This window comes from Homarus americanus, unplaced genomic scaffold (genome assembly GCF_018991925.1).
Source record: "Homarus americanus isolate GMGI-L3 unplaced genomic scaffold, GMGI_Hamer_2.0 scaffold56009, whole genome shotgun sequence".
Lineage (NCBI taxonomy): Eukaryota > Metazoa > Arthropoda > Malacostraca > Decapoda > Nephropidae > Homarus > Homarus americanus.
The window spans coordinates 3,641,026-3,659,377 of NW_024739542.1; the positions used below are offsets into that span (position 1 = coordinate 3,641,026).

General features: G+C 40.6%; 1 protein-coding gene across 2 annotated transcripts in view; it reads right to left on the reverse strand.

The window, feature by feature from the left end:
- LOC121874872 overlaps positions 1-18,352 on the reverse strand; it is a 70,414-nt gene that overhangs the window by 25,658 nt on the left and 26,404 nt on the right. For both annotated transcript variants that reach the window (XM_042379184.1, XM_042379183.1), the window contains exon 2: positions 14,001-14,018. In XM_042379184.1, coding sequence (XP_042235118.1) covers positions 14,001-14,018 — 18 coding nt within the window. The remainder of the gene's footprint in view (positions 1-14,000; positions 14,019-18,352) is intronic.

Below are 18,352 nucleotides of genomic sequence, written 5' to 3' on the forward strand. Positions count from 1 at the left end.
GAGAGGAATTTATAGCTCTCTAGTGATGGACGTGCCAAGGCCTAGCTCGGGTAACATGAGTCTTCGGTTTTGATTATCACTTATCATCACACCCAGCAGCAGCAGCCGCCGCCGCCTATAATTACTGTATGTTTTCAGAACCTATAATCAAAACGTATAATGACTTAGGTAATTTCTTGATAGTCGTCACTATTGCGTGTAAGTTCTTACAGATGGATGATAATCTCTCGGCAATACGTATACAGTCACTATACAGTACTTATGTCACGTTTCATACATACATACAAAATAATGGTTGCCCCTCGTGTAACGAGGATGGCTGGCCCAAGTGCCACCTAGGCGTGAATTTAAGGTGTAGAAGCTGTCGCCAACACAACAACCACACCCTGAGTTAACGAGCTGCATGACCCAGTGTCAAGGAATAGTCCGAGAAGGCCGGACAACTCGTCAATTGCACTGGCTAACCATCACCCCGGAATACGATCCACAAATCGATTGACATCCAGGTTCCCAATTACTGCTGGGTAGACAGAGGCAAATGGCCTAGAGAAGTCGACTTGTGAAAGAGACCTAGGGGTACTTGTAAGCCCGGACCTACGGCCTAGAAAACAGTGCGTTAATGTTCGAAATAAGGCAATCAGAGTATTGGGTTTTATATCTAGAAGTGTAAGTAATAAGAGTACAGAGGTCTTATTGCAGCTATATCTTGCGCTAGTCAGGCCGCACCTTCCATATCAGGATTGGTTAAAGAAACTAAACTTGCATTCCCTAGAAAGACGAAGAGTGCGGGGAGATATGATAGAAGTATTTAAGTGGGCGAAAGGAATCAATAAAGGGGATATAGATAAAGTTCTTATAATATCCGAGCAGGATAGGACTCGGAGCAACGGATTTAAGTTGGATAAGGTTAGGTTTAGGAGGGAGATAGGAAGGAACTGGTTCACAAATAGTGTGGTGGACGAGTGGAACAAGCTTAGCAACTTTGTAGTAAGTGCTGGAACGCTGGAACGTTTCAAAAGGAGGCTAGATAGATTCATGGATGATGGAGAGTGTTAGTAACTCTCAACAGGAGCTGCCATGCACATTGCACAGGCCAACCGGCCTATTGCAGACTCCTTATTTTCTTATGTTCTTATGTTAAATGGTGTAGTTTCACCCTGCCCGGGTTCGAGCATGCTGACCATTACACCACAGGTCGCCACATAAATACATACATACATACTGTACACAGTCGTAAACAAATTTGCCCATGTCCTTATGAAAATTTTCTTATTTCTTTCAATAATTCACAGGCGTCGTGACATTTGACATTATTTGAGCAAGTATATAAAGGGTGAAGATGGTGGTTGTGGTACGGATTGTGGTGGTGGTGTTGGCAACTGTGGAGGTAGTGATGGTGGCAACTGTGGTGGTGGTGATGATGGTGGTGGTGGTGACAGTAGTGGTGGTAAGGTTGGTAGTGGTAGGGGTGGCAGTGGTGATTGTAGGGGTGGTGGTAGTGGTGGTGGTAACGTGTACTCATGGTTAAAAGACTATACGAACGTTATAAATCACGTTCATATGTCTCAGTAGGCGGAGTGTGTGTGTGTGTGTGTGTGTGTGTGTGTGTGTGTATGTGTGTGTGTGTGTGTGTGTGTGACTGTGTGTGTATTAGTATTATAATAAATATCAACGGTTTATTAAAAAATGTACAGCAGCCAAAAGGATGAAAATACACAATGGAGAGAAGTGACTCATTACACAGAGTGGCATGAGGGGACGGTGGCCGTTTAACAAAAACTTTCACTACGAAAAGGAAAAAGAAAATAATGAAGTGAACATAAAAGTTATTTTTACATTGGGGCGCAGGGGCTGGTTTCTTTTGTTCGTGTGTGTGTGGAGGCGTATTATTAGTGTTTCTGGTGGCAGCGGTTCATAACATATTATCCATCATCAAGTGAAGTAATTACATGAACCTTCTCGTCTTTACTGCTATGTACCACTCTGTATCCTTCCCGATTATATCTCAATGATTTCCTGATTATTTATCGGTCATTTTCCCATTTCCATGAATCCCAACGACGGTTAAAAGGGACGGGTGCTTATAATGTTTATTTTAATTTAAAACTCATTAACCAGATTTCGACATATTCTCGATTCCATGCAGTTTATTTAACCCGAGACTGGTTATTTCCGATTTAAGCCATTCCCGATTTCGATTATTTTGGGTGTACCCGATCCTGATAAATTTAGACTTGCATTAACCAGTCCTTATTATTCTTGACGTCATTTATGCCGATTTAAATTACAATCCAGTTATAAGACATTTACAACCCGGTTATAAAGTTATTTACAACTCGGTTATAAAGTCAGTTACAAATAACTGGTTGTATTTTTTATTATTGTTAAATCTCAGTAATTGGATCACCTGAAGAATCTCTATCCCAGTTTATTTCACCTCAAGATTAACCACCGTAACCTAACCTAACCTAACCAAACCAATTAAAACCAAAGCAAACCAAACTAACCTAATCTAACAACTTTTCTAACCTAACCTATCAAGCGCATATTATCAATACTAACCAAACTGACCTAACCTAACCTAACCTAACCTAACTGACCGAACCTAACCTAACCTAACCAAACAAATTTGAGGTAAACTTTTCTATCATTAAACTAGAGCAGGATTTAGGAATGAAACCGACTCGTATTACCACATGTGCATAAAATTCCTGGCAGTTATAATCTCCCTCATCGTCATCACTTATATGGTCACTTTCCTCCCCTGTGTGGGCGAGCTGTGATTACCTGTGGGCATAGTGTTCCGGCTGCCATCACGGGACTGTGAAGTAAGTCTTATAGCTAGACGCCCTTCTGTTACAGAGTGAGAACTGGGTATTGTATGTAAGTCTTACTCGTGTCCCCTTAGGCAGTGTCGCTACTCCCTGAGGTTACCCGCCTCCCGTCAGCTTATTTCACCTGATGATCAACACCCAAACACTTCCTCATGAGGTTTGGGTAGATGAGCGTTAGGGTGGTTAATCTTAAGGTGAAATAAGCCGGGGATAATGTTTAGGTGATCCATTGGTAACGTGGAGAAGATGAAACTTGATAAAACCAAACAGAAAAGGGAAAACAGTGGAGCACCTTAGCTTTCGTCTTTATTCAAGACATCTTCAGAGGTAACTGAAGATTTTCTTGAATAAAAACGAAAGCTACAGTGTTCCAGAGTTTCCTGTTTCCTGTGATTTTTTTTTTTAGTTTTTTTAATATATATATTCAACCTCAACTAAGTATGTCGGGAAAGTCACATTAAGTTAAAACAGCAAAAGAAAAAAAGAGGAGGGAAGTAAAGCGAGAGGTGGAGGTACTTAATTTGTTCCCTCTATTGTGAAGTATTTCTCGGAAATTTTAAATTTAATGTCAGGAACGGTGACATTTTATATCTTCACAAACGAAGCGTGATGACCCTCTCCCATAACTACCGCTCACATCAGCGGCGGGTACCAGGTGTACGATGTTCCCAGACTCTTGTGTCAGCAAGGGCAGGTGTACGATGTTCTCAGACTCTTGTGTCTGCAAGGGCAGGTGTACGATGTTCCCAGACTCTTGTGTCAGCAAGGGCAGGTGTACGATGTTCCCAAACTGTTGTGTCAGCAAGGGCAGGTGTACGATGTTCCCAAATTCTTGTGTCAGCAAGGGCAGGTGTACGATGTTCCCAAACTGTTGTGTCAGCAAAGGCAGGTGTACGATGTTCCCAAACTGTTTGTCAGCAAAGGCAGGTGTACGATGTTCCCAGATGTTCCCAGACTCTTGTGTCTGCTCCTTGTGTCTGCAAGGGCAGGTGTACGATGTTCCCAGACTCTTGTGTCAGCAAAGGCAGGTGTACGATGTTCCCAGACTCTTGTGTCTGCAAGGGCAGGTGTACGATGTTCCCAGACTCTTGTGTCAGCAAAGGCAGGTGTACGATGTTCCCAGACTCTTGTGTCTGCAAGGGCAGGTGTACGATGTTCCCAGACTCTTGTGTCAGCAAAGGCAGGTGTACGATGTTCCCAGACTCTTGTGTCAGCAAGGGCAGGTGTACGATGTTCCCAGACTCTTGTGTCAGCAAAGGCAGGTGTACGATGTTCCCAGATTCTTGTGTCTGCAAGGGCAGGTGTACGATGTTCCCAGACTCTTGTGTCAGCAAAGGCAGGTGTACGATGTTCCCAGATTCTTGTGTCAGCAAGGGCAGGTGTACGATGTTCCCAGACTCTTGTGTCAGTGTTAAACAGATGTGCGATAGGGTCACGTGAAGGTTAGGTTAGGTTAAAGTGGGATTAGCTGGTTTGCCTAGACTTCCTATCACCTAACTTTGTGCCAATGTTTTCTTTGATTCATGAGCCTATTGTTACCTGGTGTTGAGAGTTAATGTACCAGTGATTGTAGGGTGTCACAATGGTGCCAGATCTAGTGGTGGTAAGGTGAACGATGTTGTCATGTATCATTATTCAGTAGACCGTAATTGTTTTCTAAACGTATGTGTGCCCACGTAAGCCTTCAACGTTCTCAAAAATTTTTGCCACATTAACGGTGTACGATGGTTCATGTAAGGTAGACGAGACTGTACATAGAATTATTCAATTGATCGTTGAGAAATTATAATGAAATAAAAAAAAATCGTCACAGTAATCACGTAATAGACATTAGCACAACGTTGTACTAGCTAAGACTAGAAATTGTTCTGTCAGTGAAAAGAAAAAGTCATTGGCATTAATAAGAACAGATTTCTGATGTGGAATTAAAACAAAATACTGTAATATAAATATGGGACAAGTTCATGGTGACAACTCCGGGTCGATCATAAACCGTGAAGATAATTACTGGAGCCCTCTAGTGACGGCCGCCCGCACCACGAATCTCATAAATAAGCTATACACAATATATAGTAGAAGACACAGTTAAAAATGAATGCAGAGGTATTGTGGTTCCGGGTGTCATAGCCAAGTAATTTCCTTGGCGGTGGGGGGTTCGTAAGGGTTGTTTGAGTACTAATTATAATTTATTAAACATACTGATAAAACTTACTGTATGCCATTGGTACTGCCTTGACTGTGAGACCAACGTTGGAGCGGCTATTGCATATTTTTAAGAATAACAAAAATATTCCGACAGAAAAAAGAAAGTTTGATCTTGGATGGTAAATAATTTATTTAGTGCAAGTTATAAAGGATATTCTTGTCAAAGTTGAGGGAGCAAGTTTATGAAGACATGTTATTTACCTGAGGTTACGTTCAGGTTGTGAAAAGAAAACTAAGGGCGAAAGGCAAAGGGGGGGGGGGGGTGAGTGTCATGTTACAAGAGTTAGAGCGTCATAGAGGAGAGTGTGGAGCAGACTAGCATGAACACTAACAGAGGGGCGGAGGAATTTCAGGATGATTTTAGTCACAGGAACAATATACATGTAGAGAAGGTGTGAATATAAGACTTGTTCCAAATAAGGTACCCAGACTCTGGAAGTAGTAGTGTCGCCTCAGGGTTACAACAGACGACGAAAAAATTGTGGAGCTGACAAGCGATATAGACGTAAAGTAAGTGAAGTGACTGTGTTAGTCGGTCAGTTAGGGTGTTTTACGCTGATTATGAATGAGTCTCTCAGTGAGAACCAGTGACTGTTGCTAAAATCAAGTCAACAGCTCGAGTAAACATTTTAATTTGTTAAAAATCATCAAAATAGAAAGTAATTTCATAACACATAATAAAGTCATGCATAATTAGTTGTCACCCAAACTGAACAATGATTGTAATACCAGCATGGGCGGTGGTATAATAAGTGCTCTCCTTGTTGTCTGTAGTGCCCAGTGTATCAACAAGTGTGCGCCGCGACGTGTACCCCGCCACCCCCGCCTCCCTGATCAACAGGTGTCAGCATTACCGTTACCCAGTCTCTCCTATCAACAGGTGGCCCACAGCGCTTTATCAACAGGTGGCTGCCGTACTACTAAATAACAAGTAGTGGCTATGTGGTTAAATAATAGTTGGCAGCTGTACTATTAAACATCTGGTGGTAACTATATATAAAATAAAACTTGGCCTCTGTACGATAAAACAAAAGTTAGGGCCCTACCATAAAACAAATTTTGACGGGCGTACAATAAAGCAAATGTTGACGGCCGAACGACAAAACAAAAGATGTCTGGTTTACGATTACACAGCGACAGGTGGCTGGGCGGACAGTTGAATAATTGGCAGCAATGAAACGATTAAGCAAAAGTAACAATTTCGAAAGTTACGACCAGACAACATCGCATTTCTGGCACTTTTGGGATGACGAAGGAGTGAGGGGATAAGCTAACGCACAGCAAAAGTAATGGAAGAATACAAAAAACAAAACAAAAAGGCCTCGTGTATTTATGTACGGATGTTAGCTCTCTGTCGCCCCTGCTGCCATCCGGCGGGTGACGCAAAAAACTATTGCAATGACGAACGTACGATACCCACTCCCCACTCCCCACAAACAACCGCTTCTAACTATGATTATTCACTCACTTCACGTATCAACAGGTCCCAGCTTTACAATTAATCAACTTTTACCATAGACCTGTCTCCCGTGTCAACAAAGTAGTAGCCACATGATTACCTCTGTCTTCTTCCCTATCAACAGATGACTACTCTACGATAACCTCCCGTTCAGCCACTTACTGTTAAATTATGGATGCTATCTAGAGCTGTACAACACGCACCTCGCGGAAAATTGGTTATAAGTGTCATTATTTGCTTAATTTGAAGTCCCACTTATTTTGTCTTCTGCCGTATAACGTCTCCACCCGTGTTGTTGTTGAAGTATATATGGCTGACACAAGTGTGGGATTGCATGTTTGTTTATGGATGAATGTGTGTATGTGTTTGTAAGAATATTTATGTGTGTGTCTATGTGAGTGTGGACAACTGCGTATATGTGAATATGGTGTGTGTGTGTATGTGTGTGTGTGTGTGTGTGTGTGTGTGTGTGTGTGTGTGTGTGTGTGTGTGTGTGTGTGTGTGTGTGTGTGTGTTTCCACCGCATGTACACCTGAACATATAGACTTGGCGCTACTAGCCGTGTACACGTGTATGTATCCAACTTTCATCCCTGTAGACCAACGCCATTGATGGTAAACTTGGTGGTTGAAGATCCGTCAGTGGCTCTCCAGGACACAGAACATCCAACCACCGTCTGTGTAACGATACTCCAGGTGAAACGATACTGCAAGTGTAACGATAATTCATGTGTAACGATACTTCAGGTGTAACGATACTCCAGGTGAAACGATACTGCAAGTGTAACGATAATTCATGTGTAACTATACTTCAGGTGTAACGATACTCTTGTAATTTCTTATTGCAGGATTTCACTACTGGACCTTGCAGGCACAGCTAAGTAGGGTGCGTCCAACGCGGTTTCCTGGAACACCACTAAAACTAAATACCCTGTACTGTACTGTATTTTACTGTATTGTGCTGTACTGTATTGCACTGTATTGTACTGTACTGTATTGTATTGTACTGTACTGTATTGTATTGTACTGTACTGTATTTAGGGGAGATTTGTGATGTACAGTGTATCATAGGTCTTGACAACACTATAATCGCACAGTACAGAAATTATAGGTAATATCTCCCACCCGCCAGATCCTGTCATGACAGTATGTGTGATGCGTCAATGTCTCTAGCAATAACTGCTGTAATGAAGCCAGGAGAAGCTAATAACGACCATTTATGTGAGTAACTTGGGTTTTTAGATAAGAGACCTGCTGTCAGCCCTGGTTCAGGTGCACCGTGACACCTCGTGTCCTTGGATCAGAATAAAAGCAGATCATTAGCCAACAACACAAACCCTACCAGACATCTTCTCACCGCACCCATTGTGCTATAGATGCTGCCACGGTGTTCTGACGAACTATACCACCTCGTACCCACCGTCGGCCTACAACAGTATTAAGGGCACCTGTCTTCTCTGCCACTTTGTCGATATTCCGTCGTACCGAGTCTATTCATAATAAAATTCAAATTTACCCGGACTACCACTTTCGAATCATACAACATTGTGTATATATAAATAAATAAATAAATAAATATATATATATATATATATATATATATATATATATATATATATATATATATATATATATATATATATATATATATATATATATATATATATATATATATACAAAATAAATCACTGTAGGTGCGCGTGATCTAGGTATATGCTGATAACCACAAGGAAAAAGAAAACACGAAGTTCCCAAGCGCTTTCGTGTAATTCACATCTTCAGGGGTGAGTACAGTCTGTACTCACTGAGACACCACTACTACTATATATATATATATATATATATATATATATATATATATATATATATATATATGTATATATATATATATATCTTAGGGCGAGCGTATCGACTTGTGTCCGGAATGTCAAATTTTGCATGCTAATTTTTCCACAACCAACAGTGAGATAACAAGTAGTTACAATATAACAATGCAGCAGTCTTGACAGTTTTTAGCTGCCACATTTATGCCATTGCTGCTTTAACCATTTTGAAGTTGTTCAAATCTCAAGTTAGAGGTAAAATTTAAAGCACAAGTCTCTTTGAATATCCCACAAAAAACAACATATAGATTACCTGGCACAATCTTTTCATAACTGAGCACAGTGTCGGCGCCTCGAGCCAACCGTCCACGGGGAAAAATGTGAGTATCTCGTGTGTGGGCGGTGAACCTCTTTAGTCGTGACGAAATTTATTTTCCCCAGCAATATTTACAACAGTTCTTAGTTGTCAGGGGTAATACTGCCATCCGTGGTATTTTATCAGACACAAACAACTTTACGGCTCGGTGTTTACTTATGGCAGAGTGTGAGGGTAAGGGAAGGGGAAGAGGGGAGAGAACTGTATGCAAGGAGGAATGAATAAAGAGACATACACACGGAGAGACTGGCAGATAAAGACACGATGAGATGAAATGACATACAGAGGAGGGACAGGGGAGGAAAACGGGCGAAGGGGAAATGATAGGTAGAGTGAAGGAGAAGAACATATAAATGGAAAGAGAAGAAGAGAGGATGAGATAAAGGGTTACTTAGGAAGGGAGAGGAGGACAAATTAAACACAAAGAAATAATCTGATACAGTACTGACATTCTTCTCGCGTTGTACAAGAAAACAAAATAACGCCGAGGCTCTTTGTCGAGGAACCCAGCCGGCGTAAAAAAAAGTGCCGTGGATTTATTACTCAGTTGTCGCATGATTTTCTCCACGGGTTTTTGGATCACGTGAAGATTAGGCACCCCGGGTTATTCTAACTGAAGAGTAACCACCCTAACCACAACCCCCCCATCCCCCAGGTAGGGCTAAAGTGTTTCTTTTATCTTAAGGTGGAAAAAGTTGGAAGTGCCTGATTTTACTACTATATAGGATATCTAATTTCAGGGTTGAATTTGTATTTGATATATTTTTCCTATATTTTCTTCAATAATTAATTTTTCCACATCAATAAACTTAATTTCCTTGGTTATATTTTCCCCCAAAGTGATTATATATATATATATATATATATATATATATATATATATTTATATATATATATATATATATATATATATATATATATATATATATATATATATATATATATATATATATATATATATATATATATATATATATATATATATATATATATATATATACTGGATATATATATATATAATTTTTTTTTTATATATAAGGATTTTTATCCCATATTATTTTAGAGGGAATTTATTTTTTTGGCATCTTCATTATTACTCTTTGTTTGTTTCCATCTCTCTAGGTTCTTTCCCTTCTTCTACCCTCCCACCTTCCCTTCCTCTACCTTACTCCCTCCCTCTACCTTCCTCCCTCTCTCCTTCCCTCTACCTTCCTCCCTCTCTCCTTCCTTCTTCCTTCCTCCCTCCCTCCCTCTACATCTTTTTTCATTCCTTCCTCCTCCTTTTCCTTCTTCTTCTTCTTCTTCTTCTTCTTCTTCTTCTTCTTCTTCTTCTTCTTCTTCGCTCACCCCTTCCTCTCCTCCTTCTTTCCTATTCCTACACTCTCGCTAATTCTTCTCCAATCTCTATCTTCCTTATCTCCTCCTCTTATCCACCTTACTTTTACTTCCTTTGATCATTCTTCTTCTTCTCTTCCTCCTCCTCCTCCTCCTCCTCCTCCTCCTTCTTCTTCTTCTTATGTTTATTATTTCATTTATTCACCACCCTCCCTCTTCCCTCCTGCTCTGTCTCTCTCTTCCCCCTCCCTTTCTCCTTCTCCTTCTTCCTTCCCGTTCCTTCTTCCTCTTCATCCCTCCTTTATCTCTCTCTCTCTCTCTCTCTCTCTCTCTCTCTCTCACTTCTCTCTCTCTCTCTCTCTCTCTCTCTCTCTCTCTCTCTCTCTCTCTCTCTCTCTCTCTCTCTCTCTCTCTCTCTCTCTCTCTCTGTCACTTCTCACACTCTTCACCGTCTGTACGTTTTTCTTTTTAGAGACAGAAAGAGAAGAGAGAGAGAGAGAGAAGGATGGGAGAGGAGGGTGGGTGAATTAGAGAGAGAGAGAGAGAGAGAGCGTGAGGTGTGACTATTGTTTACCTGGGCACCCGTAATTTGCTGGAGGTTAATCCGTAGAGTATTACCTGGTTAATTAATTGACCCCTCTGAGAGCGGTGTCATTAATCCGAGCTGGTAATGAGTTTCTCTATTGTTATTGGCACTGCTTCTTATTAGGCACTGTTGATGTGGTTCATGGCACTGCTGGCTTTGTTGATAACGATGTTCATTTTCTTTTAGCTAAGGTCGACTGATTCGTTTTAATTCTTATGTTGTTATATGTGGCACTATTGGTTATTGAACTTATACTTTGTGGCACTGTAGATTATTGAAATAGCTGTTTTAGAATGGTAAGGCACAACTACCCACTACAAAGTTACAAATAGCGCCACAAAGTTACAACTAGCAACACAAACAGTTATCCACACAAAGGTTCTACTGTACAAAACTCCGTACACAACTCATGACTGGCTTTTTCATCGAAGACTTTATTAAAATTGCCATCTAATTTACACCGTTGTTTTAAGCTTAGTGGAGTTGTTTTAATACCCGTGATCTTCTTTGGCCGTTTCATTTCTCAATTTCTACACCAAGACAATATGTATGAAAAGTTGCGAAAGATGCATTAGAATATTTCAAAGTGTTGGTGAGTAAACTTGTCGGGCTGACTTAGTGAAATGCGGCGACTGGTTACCGTAGAGTTTTGGCGCGGTGACCGGATGGCTGGTCACACAAGTATATTATGTTTGACTTAGTGAAATGCGGCGACTGGTTACCGTAGAGTTTTGGCGCGGTGACCGGTTAGCTGGCCACACAAGTATATTATGTTATATGGACAAGTGAAAAACTCAGATTCAGTTGTGATATTTAATTTGGCTAAAAAAATTAAGTAAAAATATTGCGTTGATTAAAAAGTTAGTGACAAAAATTATAAATACACACACACACACACACACACACCAACAAACATAAACACACACACACACACACAGACACACACACGCACTTAACTCACATGTAGATTAACGAAATTAGACACGCCTCTCACCCACGCATACACGCCCCCGCCTAAATAGGTTATTAACTCTCTGATTACACCGCTAAATTGTGTATTATTTAATTTATCGCCCAAAAATTTTTAATTACCTGAGAAAAAAAAGGAAATGTGTTTGCCAGGAGGGTGATTGTTTTATAACGGTGACACAGCAATTATTCATGAGAAAAAAATCCTAAGTTATATTTGATATCACGTGACACAGCAATTATTCATGAGAAAAAAATCCTAAGTTATATTTGATATCACGTCACCAATAAATCATCTAATACACTATAACGATATAGAACAAAATGTCGGTAGAGTATTCTCCTTTATTTGTAGTAGGTCATGTTTGTTTGTAGGGGCTTGTTTATAATAGGAACAATTAATTAAAGTCCAAATACAAATTTTCTTAAGCTGAGTATTAATCGGAAGCTTTAATGTAAAAACAGTCGAAGCGCAAATATGGCGTCGTCTAGTGGCATGGATCATCTTTATTTACAAGAAAACTAACGAGGGAAATAAAAAATGCTTAAAGTGTTCTTCCTCCACCCGAGTTAGGTTATTCTTGTACTATGAAAAAAGTTTTTTTTTATAGAGTTTGTCCGTCAGGTAGCTAGTTAACTCGAAACACTCTGTCTTAGTTTTACCCAGATAAACACTGACAGAAAACTACTGAAACAAAAGACCATCTTCGGGGTAAATAACTTTATCATTTGGAAGACCGAGAAAAAAGCTGTAATATGATTTAGTGCTTATTATATCATATGTTTGTCAAGATATATAACAATTTATTTAATCCAACTGTAAAACAAGTACTAATATACAGAAAATGTGAAAAAAAATAACACAAGTACATCGTGTATCACTTCCGGGACCTGGAGGCAGTAGAGCCAACCTGGGAAGATAACACCTGCAGATAAAGTCATATATACGTCCTTTTATACATTTATATGCATACGGGTACACGCACACAAACACACACACACACTTGTACGATATATACATAAATACTCTCATAAAGGAAAAGAAAAAAAAACACATACACAATACCACTCGCAAGGACGCACACCTCCACCCTGCCATTGTGTCGACTCTTGTCATGGGTTGCTTCTGAATAACATTATACAACACTATGACACTGGAGGTATATAAAACAGTGCCCAGTCGTATGTTGGGTGAGAGCGACGTGTGTGTGTGTGTGTGTGTGTGTGTGTGTGTACGGCGTGTGTGTGTGTGTGTGTGTGCTGTGTGTGTGTGTGTGTGTGTGTGTGTGTGTGTGTGTGTGTGTGTGTGTGCATCAGTAACACCCTCAGGCTGAGAAACAAGAAGACGCGATGTTATATGTGAGGATCGCTGCATTCCTCACCACCAAGTTGAAATATTGAAACAACTGAATATGAATCGAACATTTTTTTTTCACCGGTGCAGACTACCAGCCGATGTCGTATGTATAATGTACGTGTGTAAGAACAAGTCCGTGTATCGGGAAGAGAGAGGTGATGTGAAGTATGTCACGTGTTGCTAACTGAATGATAAAAACTCGTAGTTATGAATTAAACAGATAAGAACTACTAATTAACAGAAAACGTTTAAACGTAAAGTTTATGTTATGAAACAAAAGACTTAACAGTTGAAATTTACATTTAAATTTAATTTTGAAATAATTCATTCTCTTATCCCCAGATAGGTGTTGAGAATATTAGCGTTAGAATCTTTGAGAATCCTGACACCGACAGACTTGCACAGCTGTATAAATTCATCGACCTAACACGTTCTTAATGATCCGGAAAATAAATGGTTACACTTCATAGGTTTAGATTCACTTTATATAAATCCGGAGAGAATTATATGATAAAAAAAATGGCGATAATGACAGCAAAATACTGTGTTCGGCCACTTTATTGACAAAAATAAAACAGCTGCAAATAGTGTTGGCATTATTACACTCAGCAATTAAGTAAATTGAACCTGATAATATATATATATATATATATATATATATATATATATATATATATATATATATATATATATATATATATATATATATATATATATATATATATATATGACGACACCATTAGATATAATATACATTATATATCACGACAGTATGGCACAGGTCAGAGGATACAACACACTCACTCCTGAACCTTTTGAACACACGGAGGCAATATGGCCACCACTGTCCTCGGCTCTGTCTCTGCTCTAATTATTAAGTTTGTTACCCAGTCACAGCTGGGTGGGATAGCGATGCCTCAGGTGCGAACGAGTGGCCCCTTAGTATACTATAGGAGGCGAGAACGGTTTCCATTGGCCGCTGCGCTCCATCTTTATAGTGAGATGCATGTAAATGAAAATTAAGAACACCTGACAAAGTGACAAAGGTTTGACTTACCTTTCAACACTCTGTGAGCTGTAACGAGAAAATCACGGAGTTAATAATATACGGGTCATGATGATCTTTCAGAGGTGAATCATAGTAAAAATAAGTCTCCCTACTGAAGAATTAATACAAGACGGTTCTGTATCGTCACCTGTTAGATATATTGTGAAAATGAGTCATGAGGTACAGCACAAGGTGACTGGTGGTAAATATTATTGAGATTACCAGAAAATTTTTATTTTTTATCCTGACACTAAAAATAATAATGATGATAATTATAATATTATTTATTCAGTAAAACAGTCATAAAAGTTTACAATTAGTTCAGCGTGTATATAGACAATGCAGGTATACAGTTCAATATTTATATAGACATTACATTTATACAGTTCAGTATGTATACAGACAAGGCAGGCCTACAATTTCCACTGTACCTAGAGTCCTAGACAATGTAGGTGTATGTTAATAGCAAACAGTAAGGCAATTAAATCAATGATGTATGAGTGGAGGTGTGGGCAGAGATCATGGTGATATTGTTTCCCTGACACAATGTTTTTGGTCATTATTATTACCCAACAGGAAACAATGACCCATTTTTGGACCTCTGGGATATGTTGGCTACGTTGCTTTTTTTTTAATATTTTTGTTTTATAACTCAGACAAAATTGTTCTAATACAGTTGACTCTGAAATGTTTTTGGTAATGTGTTGGCACAAGACAAGTTCAGTTACAACCATTTAAACTATGTGTGAAAAAATGGTTAGACGTGATGTTAATAGCTTTGCAGATTTACCTCCGTGATTATTATAACGTTAAATCCGAGATAAGAAAAGCAAAGAGGAATAATTAATGAACTGAAGGTAGCACGGGACAAGATTGGACCAATACAGTCAGATACTGGCGAGCTAACGGATAACGACGGAGAAATGAACAAATTTGTTTAACATGTCATTAAAAACCGGTGTAGCACCAGAATCCTGGAGGATAGCGAATGTACTCGTAAACTTTAGGATCAAGGCGCTCAATAAGGTTTTTTTTTGCGTCTGCGTAAAAAGATGAATTAAAAGAGAGAGAGAGAGAGAGAGAGAGAGAGAGAGAGAGAGTGCTTTACTTTTTGGTGTGTAACTCTCTATTGGTTGTTTACATTCGCTATATTTCACCAAAAGGCATCTATAAGGAAGATAAAACGTATATAACTTTATTAATAACTAAATATAATGACATAAAGCTGCTCTGTAATAAATACCAGCCGAGGTGTTAAGTGAGCTTGAATATAAAACTATCTTAATTCTTTAGTGTTTCTTCATACACCTAGAATATAAATCAAATTTAATAGAATCTTAATGTTGTTTCACGAAATACTGATGATATATTTCCTCTTTTTTTTAATATTGACACAGTTATTTTTTTTAATTATCTCATCTGAGCCACACTAAGGAAATCCCTGTCGCCCACATCCAGCCAATCAGTGCGCGATATTCTAACACTAATAACATCGTTTACAGAGGCAGGTGCTTCATGCCTCTTCCCCTCCCCTTACCTCCCTCCCTCGCTCCCTCCACTCCCTTCCCTTAATATCTCCCCCCCCCCTCCCTCCCTCCCTCCCTCCCTCCCTCCTTTCCTTCCTTGCCTTTCCTCCCCTTCTTTTACCCTCCCTCCTTTTTCTACCTTGTCCTTTCCCTCCCTCACTCCTATCTCATCCGCTTAACTACTCCCTCTCCTCCTACCCCCCTTCCACCTTTTCCTTCTCCTCCCTCCACCTGCTCTACTGCTCAACGTCCAAGTCTGTTCCCTTCGAACCTTTAAGTCAATTCTCCTCCCACTCCCTCCTCCTCCCACTCCCTCCCTTCTCTCATACCCCCTCCTCCCACACCTCCCTCCCTCTCACACCCTCCCCCTCCCACTCCCCCTTCTCTCACACCCTCCCTCCTCCCACCCTCCCTCTCCACCTCTCCTCCCACCCTCCTCTTCCCACTCCCTCCTCTCACTGTCCACACACAGGTTCATCTGCCCTTCAACACCTCACCTGAGCCACCCTCCCTACACCTCCCTTGTGTACTCACCAAATCCTTGAGCCCTGAGGTGTACCCTTCTTCACCTCCCCTTCTCTTCAACCCCACCTCACCCACTTCCACCCCACCCCACCCCACCCCACCCTACCCCTCAACCATGGATGATTTAGTGCTCAACTATAGATAATGGTCAGGGCTCTCTCTCTCTCTCTCTCTCTCTCTCTCTCTCTCATCCATCCTACTCCTCTACCCAGGTGTACTAGATGGCAGGAAGATGGGTGGGATGTGGCAAGAGGGAAGTGGGTGGGAGGATAGGATGGGTGGGATGGGGTGGGTGGGAGGGGTGTGGTAGGTGGGTGGGATATGGTGGTGGGAGGCGGCTGGAGGAGTGCATGACAAACACTGAAAGGACGCAGCAGGAGCCTGGAACACCTTCCCCCAGGTGCGCCTCACATATGTCAACTTAAGATAATCTCACCACCCCGTGTGTGTGTGTGTGTGTGTGTGTGTGTGTGTGTGTGTAGGCTTGGTTTGTGTGTATGTATGGTACAGTGTGTGTGTGTGTGTGTGTGTGTGTGTGTTTCTGTGTATAACCACCACCACTACTTTCACTAGTACCGTACTAATGGTAATAGCAGTAGTAGTAGTAGTGGTAGTGGTAGTTATTACAAGAATGGCCGTTACGTCATTCAGCACGAGTCACGAGGCTTCGAAGAGATAGTATAAACCGGGAGTGAATCATCTAGACGGAGTATAAAACTGTGTGTGGTGAGGGGGGGGGGCAGAGAGAGACCAACCGGTGGACGAGAGACTGTCGCTGGGCTGCTCACTATATGGACGTTCACCTAAGTCTTGAGTGCAATGAGGTGATCAGGGAGGGGTGGGGGGCTACGCTAAGGTGTGAGGGGATGTTAGGGAGGTACAGCCCTTATACTACTGTGTCTGGGGACCATATAGATGTATGGGTGTAAGGAAGACAAAAGATGAGGTGATTGTATGTTTTTCTCTCTGTGGTAACATATTGTCAGACTGTTTGATGATTTTTGTTTATATCCTTCGTGTTACAGTTCAAGGATCTGGGGAATGAAGTGTTCCTTCTGTTTATCCGTTGCCTGGCCAGGGAAAGGAACGGTGGTGGCGGTGTTTGCTGGCGACGGTGGCGGCGGTGGTGACAGCGACGGTAAAGTTGGTATTGGTAATGAGCAGTGGTGTTGATGGTGGTGGTAGTAGTGCTAGTAGTGGTGGTGGTAGTAAAGGTGGTGTTGGTGGTAGTGATAGTAGTAGTAGTAGTAGTGTCAGTAATAATGGTAGTTACACGAATGGCCGTCACGTTATTAACCACTATAGAGAACGGGATATATATAGATGCCCCTTTCGAAGCTTCAAAGATTTCACAGGAACCTAAAACTGTAGCAATTAGACGAGGGAGAGGGTGTATAAAATTTCGAAGCTTCGGAGAGAATTATATGATACAGGAGCGAGTCATTTAGGTGGGACATATGTATAACAGGGGAAGGTGAAGGAGAGCCGGTCAGTAGACAAGAGAGAGGGAGAGGAGACAGTCGTTGAGGTGTTACTCTATATGGACCCAATTCACGTAAGTTATGTGTGGTTTTTGGTGATCGGAGGCCATGGTAATTAGTGATTGTTTGGTGTGGATATTGTCAGGATAAACGTTTAGGGGTGGGGTGTAGCCCTTACTACTGCGCCTGGCGACCTTTTAATGTTTACTGAATTGTGTTGATGTAGGATTATGTTAAGATGAATTAGGATGATGAAGTTGGTGATCGTTGTTGGTTGTGTTGTGAGAGTGTTAGTTGATCTCTTTCATACACCTGTCTTATAATGCAAGGTGTTGGTGGTGGTGGTGGTGTTCGTGATAGTGGTGTTGGTGGTGGTGGTGGTAGTGGTGATGGTGGCAGCGGCGGCGGCAGTTTCAACACCATCCAGAATAGGTTCAATATTTGTGGCAGATAAAAGTTATTAAAACCAGTAATGAGGACAGGGTCTCTTGTACATATACTCCTTTAGGTTAGGTTAGGTTAGGTTAGGTTAGGTTAAACTATATGCTGGGTAAAATTAAGCGTAATATTGGTAGGAATTAACGAGAAGAGATAAAATAGACGAAAACAGTAAGAGAAGCTGATAAACTACACGATTAATTAAGGAAAGTAAATATGAAAAAGAGGGAGATGTAAATACAAAATATGGATAGATAGGAAAGAGTATAAAATGAAAGGATAAATATGGGATAATTGTCAAAGAAAAATATTCAATAAACTAAAAAATATATCCATTAACAGTCTACAAAAAAAAAATAGAATCAGTTTTAGGTGCGAAAATTTGTGAAGG